The following is a 21,044-nucleotide window of genomic DNA, read 5'->3' as shown; positions in this document are numbered from 1 at the left end:
CGACAGGTTTTCCGCTGACAAGGTTTTTGCCTGACAGAGATTCTGCCAGACAAGAACATAATAAAATATGAAGAACTGCTTGTCAGAGTTTCTGCCAATGCTCACATGAAATAGGGAAAAAAAAAAATCCTGATTTTTTTTTTAAAGGGGCCCTGTGCTGGTCGCTTTTGGCCTGTCAGAAAAACAGCCTCCCTGGCCAATTCCTGCAAGCCAAACAGGTGTTTTCTTTTATGTTTTCTTTCTATACAAAAAACTTTTTCTTTGACAGTGGAAAACGTGATTACAGAGAAAAAAAAGAACAAAAAAACCCCAAAAACGCTTTCTGCTAAAAATTAAGGTTAGACCTAACTTTGTGCAGTGGTGCCTCATGACCATGTTTTTAACTCAGAATTGACCCCTTAAACAAATAAATAAAGTGGTAGGCTTTTTCTCCCTCCTGCTTGTTGATAGCTAATGTGTTCAAAGGAACAAGCTGTAAAGGACCTTCATTCCAACTTCTCAGGAAAACATCTGGGCTACTAGACACTTCCTGCGTAGGCATACTGCATGAATGAAGACACCTGACTATGGCGACCATGGTAGGGAAGATGAGACAGAGCCTCTTCTCTTCTGTGGGATTTGGACCTTGCAGTCCTCTCCGTCAGTGTTTGCATTTGTACCTATGTGAAGGACTTCAGCACTGATGATTACCCTGATGGAGAAACACATGTAGATTAATCATGTGAGTGTCCCAACACACAGCTGCTTTTGTGTGTGTTGGTATCATCTGTCACCTCTGCTAGAGACAGCAACTGTTGATCAGTCCATGGTGTCACGGCCCTGAGCGAGTGCACCAACTGGCCTTCATTGTGCTGGCCAGCCTCTCTGGAGATCTCCACCCTGCATTCTCAGTCCATGGGTCGAAGACCCCTACTAAAGCTCAGGCCTGGACCTTCATTCCCTACCTCAGGTACATCGTAGGTGTGCCTGTCTGTAGCCCTGTCTTCTAGACGACCTTCAGACCCATGGTACAGACTGGTCATCAGCTCTGTCTCTGGCCCCACCTTCTTTTGTTCCTGTTTGGAGTCCCTGGATGGACCCTTGACCTGACTCATTCCCTTGCCATGCCTGAGGTTGTCAATGGACCCAGTTACCAGCACCTGGTTCTGTCTACTGTGATCAGACCTCAAGGAACTGTGCCCATGGTGCAGGCACGGCCAGCGCTGGAGTTGTCCTTGACTCCTGGCTCAGGCCTCCTTGTTGGGCAGCTCCACTTTTGCTGCTCTTTGACACATGGATTGACAGTGTCATTGTTGAAACCTACAATTTATAATGGAAACCACTAAATTAATGTAACTGTTTCTATTACCTTGACTAGTCATTCATCTTTGATCTTTCCCATCTCTTGTCTCCAAAGCCAAATGCCTCCTTCCTATAAGCCATTAACACCTTCTTAAAAATATTCTCTCCCTTAATAATGGTGAGATAGGAGTTAATATGTATCTTAATGATCCTAATACCATCTGGTTGATATACTATATATAGTGAGACAGAAACACATTTGGGAGTCCTGGGTTGTGGTCTGGGTTTGGAGGATTTCCATTGTAATCCAAATGCACCTCAAATTCCATTAACTGTGATTCACAGATTCACAGAAAGTCTAGGTTGGAAGGGATTTCTGCAGATTGTCTGGTGCAGCCTTCTATTGAAAGCAGGGCCTCAGATTAGGTTATCTCTGGCCCTGTCAAGCTGAGTCTTTGATATTTACAGTGGGGGAAATTCCACCACTTCTCCAGGCAACCTATTCCATCTTTTATGCAGCCTTGAAAACTGTAATGAAAATGCAACAGGCACTGTTCACCTGTTAACATCATTCTGTTTGGGTGGAGTACTGCGTTGTAGAGGCATTTCACAAAGGCAAGCCAAGACCATGGTGGTGTTTCAGTCTGGGGTGTAACTCTGGTTCAAGCCTATGAAATGCTCTCCCACACGTGCTAAACCACCTCAGTTTTCCCAGGAAAACCTGCTGTCCTAAAGTTGCCAACAGCTGAAGGTGTTCAGACCCTGGGAAGATTGGTTCATACAGCTAGTTCTGCCATTCATAAACACCAATCTTTCCCACCCCAATTCATGTACTGTGACCATTTCACAAAGCCCCTGCTAAATATACTTCAGAAAAATTGACTGTAATCGATTAGAATATGATTAGAGAAGTCTTTGAGACTCATGTTATACATTTCTCGTATTATCTTTTCTATTTCTAAAATCCAGATGGAAATGGGGCAATATAGTAACACTATTGTCTGGTAAATTAATCTGGGGCACGTTTCCTTATAATGCTACAGCTCAAATTGAAATTCTTCCTAGTAGGTAAAAAAACAAACAATATGTTTTTTCCATTGAATTTCACATTTGCAAAACAGAAAGCTGAGGTAAAGTTACCCACGGTATTATCGTTACTTTGTAACATCTGAAAGCAGTATGAATTTTTTATTCTTGCAGTCAAATCCCATTTTAACCTTATGAAGCTATATGGAATGGAGTGGTAGGGTCTGTTTCACTTAGAGCTCTTTCAATTTGTGTTCTGCTTAACCTAGTGAACTCTAGTTAATTAAGATGTTCCTATAAACAATTAAGCTTCTTGTAGGATCGTTAAGAAGATATAAAAATTTATGATGTAATAAAGTGTAATAAAATGATAAAGTGGTTAGCACATCACAGCAATTCATGTGCAGCAGCATAGGTGTTAAAAGAGACAAGTAAGCAGGCACTGTCACCTAAACATCCTGGAGAATTGTGGATGGATGTTGCAGAAGTCCATCACTGCTGCCCCACAAATCTGTTGGTGATTTGCACCCTCAGGTCCCACAGAATTTATCCTGCTCATCTGAGAATCAAGCAGAGAGCACCAGACAGTCTTTTGGTCCTATCTGAAGCTATGCCATGTAGTGAACTTCCTATCACCACACTTAAGGCGGCAAGCTCAATGGTTTCATTGACTACCTTTCCAAAAAGCAGCCTCTACTATGTCTGGAAAGAGGAATTCCAAGTGCTACTTAAAAAATCATTGGTTTTACTGCCTTTGCTCCATCTTGCACATAGCAAGTCTTGTTTTTTCCTTACTGGATTCTCTCCTTAAGAAGAGAGGGCAAGACATCATTGTCCAAGACATCTCCTAGCATTTTATCCTATGGTATTGGGTGTACTAAATGGGATGAATCTTCCTCTGTAAAATGTAAATTCAATAATGACGGGCACCAAATAACAACATCTTGCACTTTTGAAATACCTTTAGTCTAAACCTCTCTGGGCATTTTATAGCTGGTCAAGGGACTTCATAGCTATAAAAGTGGCCTTATATGTATTTCAGAGTTGCCAATGAGTATCTGATGGTATTAATGCCCGTTTGGTGAGAGTACAAAGTGTGATTAGTAAATTAAAAGTTTTTCAGACACTAAAATGTTCACAATGAGAAGGGGCTTCACTTTGAGATGTGAATATAGCCCAACCCAGCAGAAAAGGGCACTATGCTTCAGAATGGGTCATGGTCTGTTTAGGGTTTACCAGGCACTGGAGCAGTCCTTAGCTGACTGCTTAATGTCTGGTCAGGGATAATCTCACCTGACCACATCCAAGGGACAATGGCATATTCAAACCCAGGGCTGTGAGCCAATAAAGTTGGGGAGAGGGAGAAAGGTCTAACCTCTTCCTGATTGCATTAAGACATCCTAGGGGTGGCAGGGAAGAAGAGAAAAAAGATTTTAATCTGAATGGACCCCCAGGGAAATCCAAGGAGGTGTGTGTGTGAACATATGTAAATTAGAGCCTGTGGTTTACCCCCAGGGAAAACCTTACACCTGAGGGTGTCAAATTTGCATGAGGACTAAACCCTTGACCATATGGTTATGTAAGTATCATCAGCTGAATACAAGGATGGAAAGGGAAGGCATTCTATTTGATCTTGGGGCAACTAAGCATTATTTCCTTTCTGTCACTTGTGTCTTATAAACCTTTGAAACAATATTATTTGTCTTGGATGCCCTAATACTTGGATATTCACATTTGCTTTTACCTCAGCTTGACTTGCATTAAGGGTGATCTCAGAGTAACCCAAAGCAAACACTACAACACATCATTCCTACCAATGTGGCAGACTTTAAAACCAGATACTGGGTCAGAGTACCCACAAGATAACAGAGTGCATCGTGTCTGTGCTTTATTGGCCACTTTGGGAATTGCTGCTCAGGGGAAGCAAAAAGGGATGGCATAGGCAGAAGGGAGGACTTAAAAAAGTGTTTACCAGTAATGAATGTTAATCAGGTAAGGCTCCTGGAAGCAACTGAGTAATGAAAAATATGCCCTAGCCTTCAGGTCAAAAGGAAGTTATAACAGATGGATTAAAATGATTTTGTCAGTGAAAGACAGACTAGATATAAAATAGTTTTACTTTAAAAGTCATGAAGAGCTAGCCTTTGTTATCAATGAATTGTAGATAATTACTTTGCTAAAAATCTCTATGTAACTAAAAAAAAATGAAATCTATGAAGTTCTCAAGTAATTTTAAAGCATTTTAAAGAATTAAATAAACTGAATAGAAGGAAACTAGTATGTTCGGTATGCTAAAATTGTGATTATTTTTTATATCTTATGGAACAATACAAAAATAATCCAATTATTTTACCAGTAGCTATAAGAATAGGATTACATTTCTGCTCTCCTTTTCTGGTGTTTATTCTCTACTATCTCCATTTTTAAGTTAAGAACCACACGGCAGTTCTGCCAGCTTTTAGAGAGACTCTAAGATCTGTGACGTGGTTTTGTTTTGTTTTGTTTTGTTTTGTTTTGTTTTGTTTTGTCTTGTTTTGTTTGAGATGATCTTTGACTTTGCAAACGTGGATTTCTTTTACTTAACAGCTTTGGACTGAGACAAATATAGGGACCCTGCTGATTTTTATTTCAACATAGCACTCCTCTTCCTTCCCGCCTCATTCCCATGCAGCTTACATTTAAAATCTAAACCTTCTTCCTGGACCAAGTCCTTTCAGCAACTTCACGGTAAGAGAGAGATGCAATTTCTAAAATTTCCATAGCACTCTTCTTTTTCTTTTCTTTCTTTATTTACACCTATCCTTCCTTTCTTTTGTTCTTACTTAGTGTTTCTTTTACCTGACAATTTTGTGAACTACCATGTAGAAATTCAGAAAACTCAACCATTCTGAATGAAGAAGTCACAGTCGTGTCATGCATCTGACTTTATGACAGAGCATTCTCCATTTTCTAGTGGAGGTTGTTGTTTTCATTGTTAGTCCCATTTACAGCAAGCTAGTACATGCATTATATACATACTGGCAGCAGAAAACTTCCTTCACAAGGTGAAAGCGTAACCCACGTGGCAAGTCTCTGAGCATGAGTATTCACTGGATGGCAGCTTTTAAACTGAAAAAGAGTAATGGATTTGCCCTATGTGCCAAAATCTACTAGTTAATGTCGTTTTCATTAAAACTGAAAGGAACTTAATCTCAAAGTTACTAGAGAAAAGGTCTGGCCAAGTCTTGGACTGGAGATGGGGTCGTATGTGGCCTCATCATACCTCAGAGAGGTACTAAAGCCTAATTGAATAAATAACCTGGCCCCGAGCTGTGCCGATTGGCATGATGCAGATGAAAAGACATCAAAGATCACTAGAGGACTAAGGATCAGCTTTCTCTGAGAGAAAAAAAGAAGGAAGACAGCAAAAATATTCACAGGGTACTTAATTTCCTAGAGTAGATTGAACAGTGTGAAATTCAGCTAGTCCAAGACTGCACAGTATACCAAAAACATCTGAAAAACATGCTGCTGCTGTCTGATTGAGTTTTACCAGTGATCAGTTTGAGAGCAAGACAGACAACTAGTATTTCTAATTTTCTGACTCTCTTTGAAACACGGTGACAATGATTTCAGACAAACTTAATAATATTATTATACTGTGTTTTTTTACATCACTGCAAAGTCTGAGATACTGAAACTAATATAAATAGAATGAATGTCATAAATAATAGCTTTAGTCCACTATGACATATGTCACCTTGGCACACCTTTTTAGAGCAAAATGGTTATGAGAGAGGGTAGACTGTATTTCCCTTTGATACTGCATTCGGTCTTTTGATCTGTTGAACTAAGTATAATAAGAGTATTTCTGCTAGCAGTACAGTAGTTGTTATTCTGACATCAATGACAAGCATACAAGGCAAAATGCAAAGTCAATGAAATCAACATCTTTCTGCTGCAGACTTGTTTAATTTCTTTCCTCATAGGCTAAGATACTTGGGAAGTGGGTGGCAAATAAAGTGGGTTTTTTTCATTATTTCCAATAAAGCTTGAGTAAGTGATTTTTGTGCTAAAGCTGGTGAAATGTCATTACTATCTTCATAGTATAGTATGTTACCTTTAATACAACAAAAATAGCAGGAGAAGAAACCAATTCAAGCACTCAAGAAAGCCTTAATTTTTTGTAGTCACCTTACTCCTACATTATTTAAAAGCCACAAAACAGCAATTGCCTGTGTTAAAATAAATTCTCCTTAAAAAAATTCGACTATTAAGATTTTAATGAGGTTTTATTTTTCATCATACGGGCTATACAAAGTATCTTAACCATTAAAAAAAAATAGAAGTAAAAACATCAAACTGTTATCTGTTTGCCTACTTGAGGCCTAGGAAATGGCTTATCCAATTTAAACCATTTATTTTTTGTTTTAGAAAATAAATCCCCACCCAAGCTGACAATGTGAAAGCCAGGCTTCAGCTGAAAATGAATTAAAACAGTCTAGTTATCCAAATCCCTTAAAATATCCAGAGATTCACACCAGCAATAGCCCGTTCTCCATTATGCACAGCAGTACTAGAGAAAGCTGCTACGCTCTACGCAGCTTTTGGCTTCAGCCTTAAAAACACTGATGGTAGGATTACCGCTGTAGCACAGGGGTGCAGGGTCAAAACTCGAGAAGCCGAACTCTTGCCAACAGAAACATTTATCTTGCCACAAAAGAACTTCTCTGATGAATCTGTTCATATATTGACAATCCTACTTTTGGCAACTCCAGACAGAAGAAATTGAACTTGTAGGAAACCTTTCCTTTCAAGATGTGCACAGCTCATTTTAGGTGAGCGAGGAAAAACATAAGAAAGACAATGGAAGCAGGAAAAAAGAACACTGGCCAGCGGCTGCTAAGTGCAATAATACTGTGGTGGCTGTATGCCCTTTCCTCCTCACTCCAGGATTTCCAACATTTTAAATGGCAGTTATTAACATGAATTAACTCTGCACAGATTAGTCAAGTACAGCATGAGAAGACTGCAGTTCTAAGCTATTTTTGATCTATTCAGTTAATTATGATTCTAGGTTATCAGAACTGAGTAAGCACGGTACTTCCTGTTGGAAACACCTATTCTTTGATAATTACATTCAGTAAAGCACTACATCATGTGTCAAGGAGCTGAGTTGAAATTCATTAATAAAAATCAGAAGGAAACCCTTTAATTAAAGCAGCAGGAAATACTATTTGCATTCAAGGAACAACTTCTGAAAGTACCGTGCTAACGGTTTAAAGAAAATCACTTCTGAACAGCAACCTGATTCAGTCATTTTGAAATCCAAGCGCTACAGTGCAATGAATTGATCAGTCTCCTGAATGCTGCCCTCAAAATCCTGGAAAACAGCTAAGATCAAGAATTGAAGTAGATGCATCATAGTCTCAAGGAAGTAATTTATAAGCCTGTGCTTTGAGTATGTATATGAAATATATATCTGAATTGTCTCGCTCTGCCATAAAATGTAAATACTCCAGACGAATGTACACAAAATGTACTAAAAAAAAAATATAAATCAGAGCATTCTTCGCTTGGTGCAGTAGTAAAACAAACACTTTCTAATAATATATAGCCGTATTAAGTTTTCCATTTGGAATCTTAAGCACTCAGGTATGGGAGCAGGTGGTGTATCCCTAATCATCACATTCACCTTTCAACTTTCTGGATTTGTAAAACAGGGACATTTCTATTATACACACTGCAGTAATCTCAGATTACTGTCATATATTCTGATTTTGAATTCAACCACCTCACAGGGACGAATTTATCAGGAAAATCTGATCACACTCTTCTAAGACGTACTGGTTAAAAAGAAAACGTGGGATGCCCATATGCCAGAATCTAAGTGCTAGACTCCTGATTTCTGTTACTCAAAAGGAGGACACCCTGGAAAATAGCTAAAGAAGTTTTCTGTATCTGTGGATCAGCAAAGCCTTAGATGCTGATTCTATACAAAGCCTGAAGCATGCCTGAACTATACAAATTTTGCAAGATTTAGCGATCCTTCCAAGAAATGTGAGTCTGGTTATACTGTGACTAAAGATATCTTTCTGGGAATTAAGAAGAGCGAAAATAAGCTGTGTTCCTAGAGAATCTAGTATATAATAAACCTGCAACCAGCTACCAGATCAGTTTTGTTAGAGTATTTCTAGGCAGGCTGTATATATTACTATGCAGTGACACAGGACTGCATGGTACCTGCATTCCTGCTTTCCTTTCCATGTATGTGCATGTTTTAAAAACTTCTCTGGCAGTCTGTGCTGTTGAATTTGTTGAGCATTCACACTTGCCATATGTCAGCATACTCAGGCACAAATACACACAGACATGTACTAAATAAATAGAGATCAAGTGCATCTTAGGAGTGAAGTACTAAGCTTCCACCCAGGTCTCATCAAAATAAAATAAAATTTATAGAATATAACCCACAATGTCTGGCAGAAGTGGGGAATGAAGACTGTGCTTGCTTAGGTGCCAATAGCCTAGATCATGAGAAGAAATCTCCAACACTAATTTCTTCTGCAAAGACAGTAATCTCTCTCTTTGTTCCCCCCCCCCCTTTTTTTTCTTTTCTTTTTTTTTTCATTAAACCTTTTTAGGTATCTTCCTTATGTGCCTTCTAATTGTGTATACAGCTCTCTCTTTCTCTCTCATGCATAGCTTAATCAAGACTGTCAAGAAAAAAAACCCACTAAACACACAAAATAGTAAAGGATAAATAAAATGGAAGGTCTATAAGTGTATTTTGATGCCTTTATATAGGATCTGGGCATTCTAATCCCTCCTTTCTTTCTTTAGCTACTTAAACATGGGAAGAGAGGTTCAACTCACAGATCATATATGCACACTTTTGTTGAGCCATATAGGATACACTCATTTCACTCTGACACCCAGGCTTTGAAAGTTTGACATTGGTATGTTTGAATTTCCATTAGGCTCAGTGACTTATTGGCTGATGCTTCTTTGCAATACAAACTCTGCTGTGCAACCATACTATAAACTTTTTGCCTTTCTGCTAAGCTCTGCTAGAACTACATTACTTCCTGGAGGCTAGAATATTCTTTTGAGCTGTACACAAGCTGTTGAACTCCAGTGGCACTTGAAGCTATTGCCAGAATAACAGACCCTCACTTTTTCATCCTAGAAATTGCTGTAAAAAAAGCACATGGATCTATACACATGCACAAACTCAGAGTGCACACACATGCATGTACAGACAAATGAATTTCACTACTGTCTATATCACTCCAGCTCTTAGTATTTAAAGATACTGGGAAAGATGGACAGAATAGAGAAGACAAGCCCGGAACAGACGTTTCTTACCGTGTGCCACCCAGCCATGTTTACACTGATCACAGGTTCTCAGGTTAATCTTCCCTGGCTGAAAACATTCACATGTGCAATTTACCAGTGTACAGCGGATGGCCTGGAAAAAGAAACAGAAAACACATATTAATGCCTTCCTTTCTTCTTGTACAAATTTGTTGTGAGGGCTAGAAGGGTATTAACTGTACAGCAAAAACCAGCCTTCTAACATTCAAAGCATTGCTCATTCTTTTAAGTAGAGATTAATTTTCTTTCAAAAACGTACATCAGTATCCCTGAGCAATGACAACCAAAATGCTTATTCAATAATAACATAGTCTGTTGTCCCATGGAGATGAATACATTCCTAAAGTCTTTAAAAGAATTGCTCTATTTCCTTTAGGAAAAAAAAGTGGTAGGATGAGGATTCTGTAGGTGTTCCACAAATTTCCTGGTTTTGCATCAACTGCCTGAAGGAAAATGTTACTAGTGATGTCTTACCTTAGCAGCATATCAGCTTGCTTAAAACCAAGAGTAAAATGAGGAAACAAAAACACAGAAAAAGGAAAACTACAGATCTCTTTCCCCTTCCCCCATGGTATCCAAAGGTTATTCTCAAGTCTCCTTTTTGGGGTTTGCACAAGATATAACTCCGCTACAGAAAGGAGTCATGGATTTGATCTGTTCCCAAAATAGGATAAAATGATCAAGGTACAAGAATAGGACTGGTTCATAAAACATCCTGTAACTTTCCTTTCCATCTATCACTTTTTCCAATATCTAGGCATAGCCCTTTACCTCTTAGCACTCCCTATTTGTCAAACATATATTTCTCTGTTTTACAAAAGATGAAACTATTTCAAAGCAGCAATGCTAAAACTCCAGTCCCATGTGGAGATCTAAAATTTGCTTAAATAATACACCTTATTAATATCTCATCTCCCTTTTTAAACTGATTTTAAAAATTACACAGGTTTACTTTGACAGGGGCTAGCTACATCCACAGAAAAGTGAATATCAATTGAATGAGACTCTTTTTAATGTGTAACAGACATATGTTTTTAAATAGTGTAGAAGATGACCTGTGCACTTCAAACTGCTACTAATAAATTTATGGCATGCATTTAGATGTAATTTGCATGGAGATTTCTGAGACAGAGAGGCTTATTCTGATCATTCACAGATTAACAATCTACTGTAACTACCAGAGCTGCCAGGAAAAGATATCTCTATAGATTTAGATGCAATCAATGACTACTTGGGGGCTAAGGTGGGGGAAGGGTGCTTGCTACCTATGGCCACTGAGATACTGAAGCATTATGAAGGCTCTTGCCTTTTCCAAACAATTAACACCCCCCCACACACACTCTTTCCATACTAAAAAAGAATTACCTTAACTATACTGACTTAAAGAAAATTACATTCAACTTTAGCTTGGCCGAGCTAAACTCCTTGGTTGCTGACAATGAAAAAGGTTCAGAGTTATTTTAAATGCTTTATCTCTTTACTTATTTATCTGCATCAGACAGAAATTTAAAGCCATTTATAGTTCATAGAGCCACTTAAAATCTGTATTTCTCTGACAAATTTCTGGTACAAGAGTCCTTACTCCCTCTTATCCTATCTGCTCTTTTACTATCTTTTTTACTCTCAAAACCCTAGTGGGGAAAAAAAAGTCCTGCTCTATCATGCCTGACACTTCAGGGCCTCAGTCCCAATGTCACCTGTCCAATTACTCATTAGCTAGGTTATAAAACACTGCTGTATGTATGCGTGATTAAAAGAATTAGTAATATGAAATATAAGGGTACCAAAGAAGTGCTGACCGTGCAAGAATAATATATGTGTTTGTGGGTTATGAGAAAAAAATTCTCCTGAAAGGTCCTGTTTCATGTTCAATAGTTTATTGACTCAGTAATATATCAGGTCTCCACTGGTCAGTAATGGTGTTCTTTCTCTAATATGTTCATTAATTAATGAACTCAGTAATTAATTGTACTGCAAGAAGAAGGGCTTACAAAATGGTATTCTTATTTTATCATAGAAGGTTTTCTTACATTCACCACCTTTTTTAAGTCACTGCACCAATGTGACACACATTTGTGGTATTTGATGTTATTTTGTCTTGTTCATGTGACACACTATGTATAATAGGAGTAATATAGTGTATGTACACATACTACGTGAAACTGTGTCATTTGGTAGAGTTGCTTTATTAAGGCTCATCAGCATTTCCATTACAACCCTACCTATTTTTGGCCTAGAGGTTAACAGGTTGCCTGTAAAAATTGGATTCAGCTTGAACCTGAAATACAATGTTTCAGCCTAAGAGTGAGTTTTATTACACACATTCAAAAATGATCCATTTAGCCATTATAAATTATAAGATGGGAGAAAAAATAGTTTAGAGGTTTCATGGTTTTTTTCCTCTTCCCTGAGTTAAAGAGAGTCTTGATGGTGTAAAGTGCTGAAGGAGATTAACTAATTAGTAAGATTTCTATCTTTTATACATACTCCCCAAAAAATTCATGCAAACTTTTCAGAAATGTGAAAATGTCAGCTTGTTCCTCAAATAACTAAATCTGAAAAGTCTTCAAAAAGAGCTATGCATTTTTATAAAGTAATATGGATTGGCATGAGACTCCAGAGACAAGTAGCATGGCCAAAACATTCAGCCTGGCCCTACTTGGCCGCTTTTTCTGCAAAGGGTGTGTTAATGCCAGGTTGTAATCTGGTTTCAGTAGTTTCTCATCCCATCACTGAGAATCCCATGCATATTTCTGAGTGATGAGGATAACCCCTCAAGCTGCAAGATGCTCATTTGGGACTGGAAAAACTCCTATTCTAGTTCACATTCTGGCATGATCTTGGGCAAATTATTTTGTTAGCCTGATGCCTACATTCCCTAAACAATAACCAGACACAATGATAGTAAAGTGTTGCTGTCAGGGTAAATGCAACATAAACTGTGAGGCACTCTATAGCGATGGAGGCTATTGAAAATCTCAAGTAGAATTTAGTCTTTATTTCAAAACTTCATTTTTTGCTTTACTCAGTTAATCCAGAACCATTTTAACTACCTCAGATCACTACAATATCCAACATGAAGCCAGCGTAACTTGGCAGGGAGAAGATTGAAGATGCCAGGAATAGTGTGTGTTCCTACACACAGAGATAGAACATTAACATTCTTTAACACGAAAGAAAGCATTGTCTTTAAAGACCTTCACAATGCAACCAACGTATGTACTGAGCCTTGTAAGGATATGCATCTGAATTACCAGTATCTTTCTACTGGTTTTCAATAGCTTTTAACTTAGGCATACAAGTCACCAACAGTTTGTGCAACAGGCTCAGGAATGAACCAGAACGGCAGCGGGAGATGACTGTGGCGCAGATTCACCTAAGAATCCAAAGCTTTAATGCAGCCCCTCCATTCCCCAGTGGCAGGATTTTCAGGTACAGAGAGAATAAAAGTACAGTAGCTGGTGTGCTTGTAGGTAGCAGCGTGGATTGGTGTAACTGTGGTTGGACATCTGTTACTGCTTAATTTGAAAGGGGTGGGGTGGGGAGTAGGGGTAATAAAAAGATGCTGGGTGAGTTTGCAGCAGCTAAATATTGTAGCCATTGTTCAAACCTGTTGAAAAGTAGGTATAAAAATCCAAGGGTGTAGCAATGCTAAACTTTTGCCAGAAAATGCTTCTGAAAGAGTACTGCTGGGCATTCCAGAAGTCATGCACTGTAATTCTGCCTTCACAACATATTGCTAAAAAGTTTATGTAACAGGACTCTGTGTACTACACTATTTTGTAGAGAAAGAAACAGAAACTTTTCCTGACTAAGGTTTTCCTCAGAAACTCTTCCAAGAAAGACAGAAAGAAAATAGAAGGAAAGCAAAAGAAACCAATGACCTTGCATAGCGAGAACAGTAAAATCAGCAGATACAGGCTCCCTCTGTACCACCTGATAGGCAACCGTGTATTTAGATGACAACTTGCAGGTTGAGGCCCTTAAGTAAGCAATAAAACATGGTTTTCTACAGCTTCTTGAAAAGTGCCACTATGTTCTACCATGTCAATGGTCTGCAGATAACAGGAGTTCTCAGACATTTCTATACATCCCTTGCACTGAGTTCCTAACGTAACACTCCTTGCATTTCTACCAAAATTACATGGCCCTTGAGGACCTGTGGAGGAGAGGGACTGGATTTCAGTAGTATCATTTTAAATAGTTAACAGACTGATTCCTTAAATCCTAAAGCAATGCTATTAAGGCTAAAAAGAAAATACACATCTACAAGAATAAATTAATGGATCTACAAGAATAAATTAATGGTTTTATAATTGACACTGAAACATTCAGAAATATCTTGCTGCTGTCTTTGAGATCTTCTTCCTGTAGAGTGTGATGCAGAAAGAAGGGAACTTTGCCTCGTATTAAAGCATGTGGTCTAGTACACCTATGTGTAAGTTTGTATGGATAACATTAAAAGATGTTAGACCTGACTTCCGTGGGTTTCCCCCAGACCAAGGATATTCATTTAACATAGCTTGGGTGATTTAATTATATCTAACAAGTAAATATTGTTCACATATTAATAGGAACAGCCTATAGCAGTAATGGAAAATCAATCTGTCTGGCTGTTTTGTAGACCTTCCAAGAGATAAGAAGCAATAACCTATCATGAAAGGGATCACAGCGTGGGAGAAGGAAGAGAACACGTGAAGAAGAGATATGACTCCTCCTCTGGGGTTGTTACAAGTGACCACAAAAGATGGAGGCAGTTTAAAATGATGCAGCATTCTGGAGAGACAGGTAAGTTTTGCAGCTTCCTTTATCCTGAATTTTAATAGTAAATCTAACAAAAATTCTTAATGTAACTTGTGACAAGGCTCCAAGAGTCCTGTGATGTTAAATAGCATCTTACTGAAGTCTCAGCTACATCCTTCTATGCAGTGGGCAGTGTTAACAGAGCCTTGCTCTTAATGTCCTTGCCTGACCTTTCTCATGTACAAAAAGGTATTTAAGAAATGTCTTCTATCAAGCCATCTATGATATAAGGGATCACTGTGCACCTGAATACATAACGGAGTCAACTGTACTCACTCTTTTTGCATGGAAGTTCCATCTACCTGTCTAAAGCATCTACCACACATTCATCCTACAGAGCTCACACAATCTAAATCCACTGTTACCAATCACAGGAGCACGAGGCTTGAGGATGATTTGTTGCAGTGTTTGTGAAATCTTTTTAGTGACACTTACCAGCAAACTGGTGTGTAAGTGCAGTTCCTTACAGCTGTATTAAAATCAGTAAGACTCTGCGTGAGTATGTACTCTGTGCAAACGTATTAGTTAGTAAGGATGCCAGGGTTTTTAAACACACATATATACACATACGTATACTTAAAATTTAGATTTTGCATAATGTGGTAATTCACAAGTTCTATAGACTTTAGTAATAAGGGCAAGAACTTTCCATATTTAATTGACAGAATAAATGATCTTGTTTATGATTTTAAAAACAATAAAAAGTTCTGGTGGTATATGTCAGTAAATGAAATATTTGGGTGAAATGATGGGAAGTATTGGAAAAGTAAAAGCAAAAAGCACTTTTTGCAGCTTAACTCTGAACTTTAAGAAAAACCCAACATGTTAAATACAATCTTTTATTTCCACTGTCAAGCAGTTTTAATTCTATATTAGAAATACCCAATACCTAATTTTGAACTAATATTTTATTGAAAGTAAATAACACTGTCATTGGGAGAATATTTTAAAGCCATACAGTAGCTGGTCTCAAGACATGATGGCACATCAAAATAATCAAAGTTAATGAGAAAGAGGTTGATGAGAAACACAGAGATCCACTCTTCTGTTGCTGTATGTTGACTCATGACCAAAAAAGATACGAAGCAGCAGACGACAAGTAAGTCCCGCAAGTGTTCCAGCATTTTTTTAATGGAAAGTCTTCTCTGCTGTTAACTTTTTCTTACTGTTTCTTGGTTATAAAGTAAAGAAGATAAAATCTGTCTATATAAATCGACACTACTGCTCAGCGCAGGATTGTACCATACTACAGTTTTAGGTCGGGGTTTTTTTTCTTTCTTTTTCAGAGCACATATTATATGCTCTGTAAACAGCTCTTAGAAAATCTGTTACGTCTCTTTACTACTTCAGGAATTCCAATAAATTTTTTTCTCTCTTGGCAATTAAGTATTTCTTTAAAAGACCACAGCATAAATTCTGCTGTATAAATGGCAAAAGGATCCCAATGAAATTATACTATTTTTAATAGCTGGCAAATCAGGAGTACAACAGAGTTTGTTTTAAATTAACACCAAAAGGAGGATCATTTGCATACTGACATTTAGGAAATGCACATTGTGACCCGCCTATAGTAAGCTTGGTATTATAGGGAATTGTTGTGTTTTAACCCCAGCCAGCAACTAAGCACCACACAGCCACTCACTCACTCCCCCCGCAGTGGGATGGGGGAGAGAATTGGAAGGGTAAAAGTAAGAAGACTCGTGGGTTGAGATAAAGACAGTTTAATAGGTAAAGCAAAAGCCACGCACGCAAGCAAAGCAAACCAAGGAATTCATTCACCACTTCCCATCGGCAGGCAGGTGTTCAGCCATCTCCAGGAAAGCAGGGCTCCATCACATGTAATAGTTACTTGGGAAGACAAAACGTCATCACTCCGAATGTCCCTTCCCTTCCTTCTTCATCCAGCTTTTACTGCTGAGCATGACATCATAATGTCATATGGTCTGGGATGTCCCTTTTGTCAGTTGGGGTCAGCTGTCCCGGCTGTGTCCCCTCCCAACCTCTGTGCACCCCCAGCCAACTTGCTGCGGGGGCAGCGTGAGAAACAGAGAAGGCCTTGACTCTGTGCAAGCACCACTCAGCAATAACAAAAACATTGGTGTGTTATCAACACTGTTTTCAGCACAAATGCAAAACATAGCACCATACCAGCGACTATGAAGAAAATTAACTCTACCCTAGCTGAAACTAGCACAGGAATTTTTTGTAATTTTTAGACAGTCATACTACCTAAGTGAGAAGTTCACCAAAGCTTGGATGTGGGCAATAAAAAATCTGCAGTTGTTCACCTCTGAGCTAGACTTTAGGACAACCTTTTATATTGGAGACCACAAACTTGTGTCCTTATTGCATTGCTCACATATTTAACAAGACTTAGAAAAACAACTACAGATGTTGTGAGCCACCAAATATGTTCATAATTCATTGTTCGCAGATAATTGCACGTACAATGTTATGACGCAATCACTAAAAGTCAGAGCTTGGGTACATTTCACTAATCATTTAAGCCCGTGAGCATTAAAAAAAAAAGAAAATTTTGTTTTTCAAGAACAAGAATGGTCCAGTTCCCCCCCGCCCCCCGCCGTTTGCAGTTGTCTATAGCTTCTCTCTGTGCTTCAGAATGTTTAATTGCTGAACCTGTACTAGTTTGGATTATAGAAAAATCACAGTGCATGAGATTGTAAAGTTCATTTCCAAGGAAAATTCCAAGTTTCCTTCCCAAGGAAACTCACAAAAAAAAAAGGGAGGAAAAAGTCTCCAATAAAATTAGAAAAGTAGATAGATAGAAATCACTACACCTTTCCTAAGTTAATTTCCAAAGTAAGTTTTCACTTGCAAGAAAGAAGAAAATTGGGGTGGAAGTGCTTGCTGTACTTTCTACAGAATGAAGAGTATACATGCAGAAGTATTTTTGTCTCTGCAGAGAGACCTAGTGTCTCCATCATGTAATTCTGGTACAAAAATGACAATTTATAAACTCACCTACAACTTTTATATGGGTAATTCTGCAGCCAAAACACTGGACAGAAAGAGGGGGAATACCTCGGTTCTGATCCTGGGTCTGCCACTCTCACAGATGCACTCTGTGTCACTGGTTAAGTCACCTAACCACTCAATTTCTAGCTGCCCAATCTGTAAAAACTGGGTAATGATATTATGTACCATTTTCAGAGATGAGACTAATGAACTGCTCACACAACATGGTGAAGTATGAGAACAGAAGGTAAGGCAGAAGCATGAAGCATTACTATTTCTTCTGTTGGTACAAATATTTTAACATTATTTTTAACTATACGACTTTAGGTTGGTTTGCCATTAATAAAGGAATAATTTTAAACACAGGAATCACCTAGAGAAAATAACCTTAATTGATAGATGACCATTTTTAACTTCAATACCTATAACCTAATAATGCATTGCCCAAAACAAAAAACAGTAAGGGGGAATATACTTTGCATTTGAATGGTCTTAAACATGCATGCAATGCAATGAGGCTTCCAATGTCTCTCCCATTCAGAGATACCCAAATATCTTCAGAGTTGTTCACTGCATTGCTGTATTTTATTAGCAATTTCACATCACACTATATTAGTATTGTTTCTTGCTTGTATTTATTTTCAGTAATACAATTTGAAAGGTACTAATATTGTTATATTTCTCTGTGGCATTCAAGAAAACAGTTACTAATACAACATGAAGGGAAGGATGCTAACAAGAGAGAAAGCTGTTAACAGGATAAAACAGCTTTTCCTGGAGTAAGGACAACCTAGCCTTTAAGCATTTTAGAAAGCCATTTTCAACTCTTCTTGAGAAAGAGCTGGTAAATGAACGGGGAATAAGAAAAGAAGGAAAAAGAATAAAGTATCATTTGTAATGTTGCATTTAAGTTAGGAGTCACTCTTCAATTCTACCTTAGATACTTCCAAAAGTGGAAACCTGTGTCAAGGAATGCTACCTAGACTTTTCTAGAGAAAACAAATATAACACAGAATAGCTTTGTTATTTTCCAGGAACTTTCTGTAGGCCATGTTCATCCTGATTCTACATGCTCAACTCACAGCGCTGCCAAGAGGATATTCTACAAAGACTGCAGGTACAATATCACCCTATGTTTCTATAGCATGTAAAACTAGCCTGAGGTTCCCAGGCATCAAAGGCAAAGTTGTTTGCACTGAAAAAATTAAGACTGACAAGTGCTTCTTTGCTTAAAATTTGAAGAAAAACACATGGTTGATTTAAGAATGAGATACCCTGTGCCTGAGAGCATGTTAGCAAATGCAGACATTTGTTCTTATAGATGAAAACCAGATTCATGTTATGAAACCAACACTGTCAGTCATTGGAGTTCAGCCACGCACTTTGTCAAGGCAACAGTCAGTGCCAGATAGGTACCCAACAACACAGATGGATGCACCTGCAAAAAGCCTCACATACCCTCCTCTACCCATGACTCTTCTAGAGATTAACATTGCTAGATCCACCCAGCTCTTCAACTCAAGTAAGCACAACTATGGTCTCCTTTAGAGACCACAGCAGGCAAGTTGCTTCCACTGGTTTTACTGCCCTGCCCACCCTGGACCAATCATTTACTCTGCTCTGGTGAGATCCCACCTGGAGTAGTGCACCCAGCTCTGGAGTCCTCAGCTCAGAAAAGCCATGGACCTGTTGGAGCAGGTCCAGAGGAGGGCCACAAAAATGATCAGAGGGATGGAACACCTCCCCTGTGAAGACTGGCTGAAAGAGTTGGGTTTGTTCAGCCTGGAGAAGAGAAGGCTCTGGGGAAACCTTGCTGCAGTCTTTCAGTGCTTAAAGGGGGCTTATAAGAAAGATGGGGACAGACTTTGTAGCAGGGCCTGTTGCAATAGGACAAGGGGTAATGGTTTTGAACTAAAAGAGGGTGGATTTAGACTAGATATAAGGAAGACATTTTTTACAATGAGGGTGATGAAACACTGGAACAGGTTGCCCAGAGAGGCTGTAGATGCCTCATCTCCGGAAACATTCAAGGTCAGGTTGGATGGGGCTCTGAGCAACCCCATTGTTGAAGATGTCCCTGCTCATTGTAGGGTGGGTTGGACTAGATGACCTTTAAAGGTCCCTTCCAACCCAAACTATTCTATGATTCTCTGTTTCTGAACTGAACAACTGAATGGTTTACCATTTCTACACTATCCCTGCACACAACATTATTGCTTTTACGTGAAAAAAGAAAAACATTCCCCAAACTGAAAAACTTTATTTAGCCATTGCTAGTAAAAGCATAACCATTTTTCTTTCCATAAACCTTAGTGACACCTCTGCAGGGGGGCGGGGGGGGGGAACCCAAACCTCTGCTGGCAACTATATAAGATAAAGTATACTGAAATTCCCATACAGTGGTACCAGCCTTGCTATTCACAACAGACTTCCATTTCCTCACAGCAAATGTTTTCAGAAGAAAGTATGTAAACCAATAACATTTGAAACTTGTGATGTAAAAATTAAAACTAAATAAAGCATGCCCCCAAAGGAAATTTTTCCTGAAGTATGTTAAAAAAGACATTGAGCCTGTGGATGTAGCATGCATGTGGAAGGAAACAATCAACATATTTTTGTCACATTACTTGGACTATTGGTTCAGTAATCCACCAAAGAAGATTTTATCAATAGATTATAAATGGTTCAAAATGAGTTATTTAAATCTATTAAATCAAATATCTGTTCTCCATGTATTTTTTCTCCACAAATTAATCAGAGGATGATGAGAACGTTTAAAGTCTTAAAAGTCATCAGATAAATAACTCATGTTCTCAAGACTAGTTTTGTTTGGTCTTGAACAGCTACAGTCCATCCAGTAAAAAATACAAATTAAAACACGTAAATATGCAAAAATATCACTTTTAACAGATAAATAAGTAACCTTATAAGAAAAATATAAATGTCCACACAAAATTATGTTGGCAAAATCAGTACATTTTTTATTTTCCACCTTTTTCTTCTGTAAGTCAAAAGAATAAGCAAAATCTGATTTAAACAAAGTAAAATGCAGCATGGTTCCTGGAATAACCTTTTCTATATTCCAATAGCCTGGAATTCCTTTTGTCCATTTATTCAGGAATCCTCCTTTAAAAATACCAAAACCACATTGTTTATTGTCTAATCTGCTCTTCAGGAAGACTTCACTTTTCAGACTTTTCTTTACCTTCTCAGATGTTACTGCTTCCTGGATTCTAAATGATGGGCTTTCCATTTGGCCAAAAAAATACATGGATTTAAACTGCACTGTACTACATTTTAACCAGTGAAGATAAATATGAGTTCTATAGAAGTTACCTGAAAAAGTTATAATGAAAGATTTTATTGTCTTGAAAATAAGTGCAATGAATTAAAATTTATTAGAAAAGTTTGAGTATCTTCTAAAAAGAAAATAATCTTCATCAAGATCAGCACTCTACCATGTACCATGTTTTTAAGTTATAACCTAAAGCAATAACTTCTTATTTAAATTAATTAGAGACTCATTCCTGCACAGTTCCTTCAGTGGCCAACTCTCTGTCAGCCACAAAACTGATACTGTAAGCAAGTAAGAACAAGGAGAC

General features: G+C 38.1%; 1 protein-coding gene across 2 annotated transcripts in view; it reads right to left on the bottom strand.

The window, feature by feature from the left end:
• Positions 1 to 21,044, bottom strand: part of BNC2 (basonuclin 2) — a 327,802-nt gene that overhangs the window by 105,675 nt on the left and 201,083 nt on the right. For both annotated transcript variants that reach the window (XM_050913068.1, XM_050913069.1), the window contains one exon: positions 9,655 to 9,757. In XM_050913068.1, the coding sequence (XP_050769025.1) occupies positions 9,655 to 9,757 (103 nt within the window). The remainder of the gene's footprint in view (positions 1 to 9,654; positions 9,758 to 21,044) is intronic.

The sequence above is a fragment of the Gymnogyps californianus genome, chromosome Z (genome assembly GCF_018139145.2).
Source record: "Gymnogyps californianus isolate 813 chromosome Z, ASM1813914v2, whole genome shotgun sequence".
Taxonomy (NCBI): Eukaryota; Metazoa; Chordata; class Aves; order Accipitriformes; family Cathartidae; genus Gymnogyps; species Gymnogyps californianus.
The sequence above is the reverse complement of the archived record's forward strand: the minus strand, read 5'-3'. Positions and strand labels throughout refer to the sequence as shown.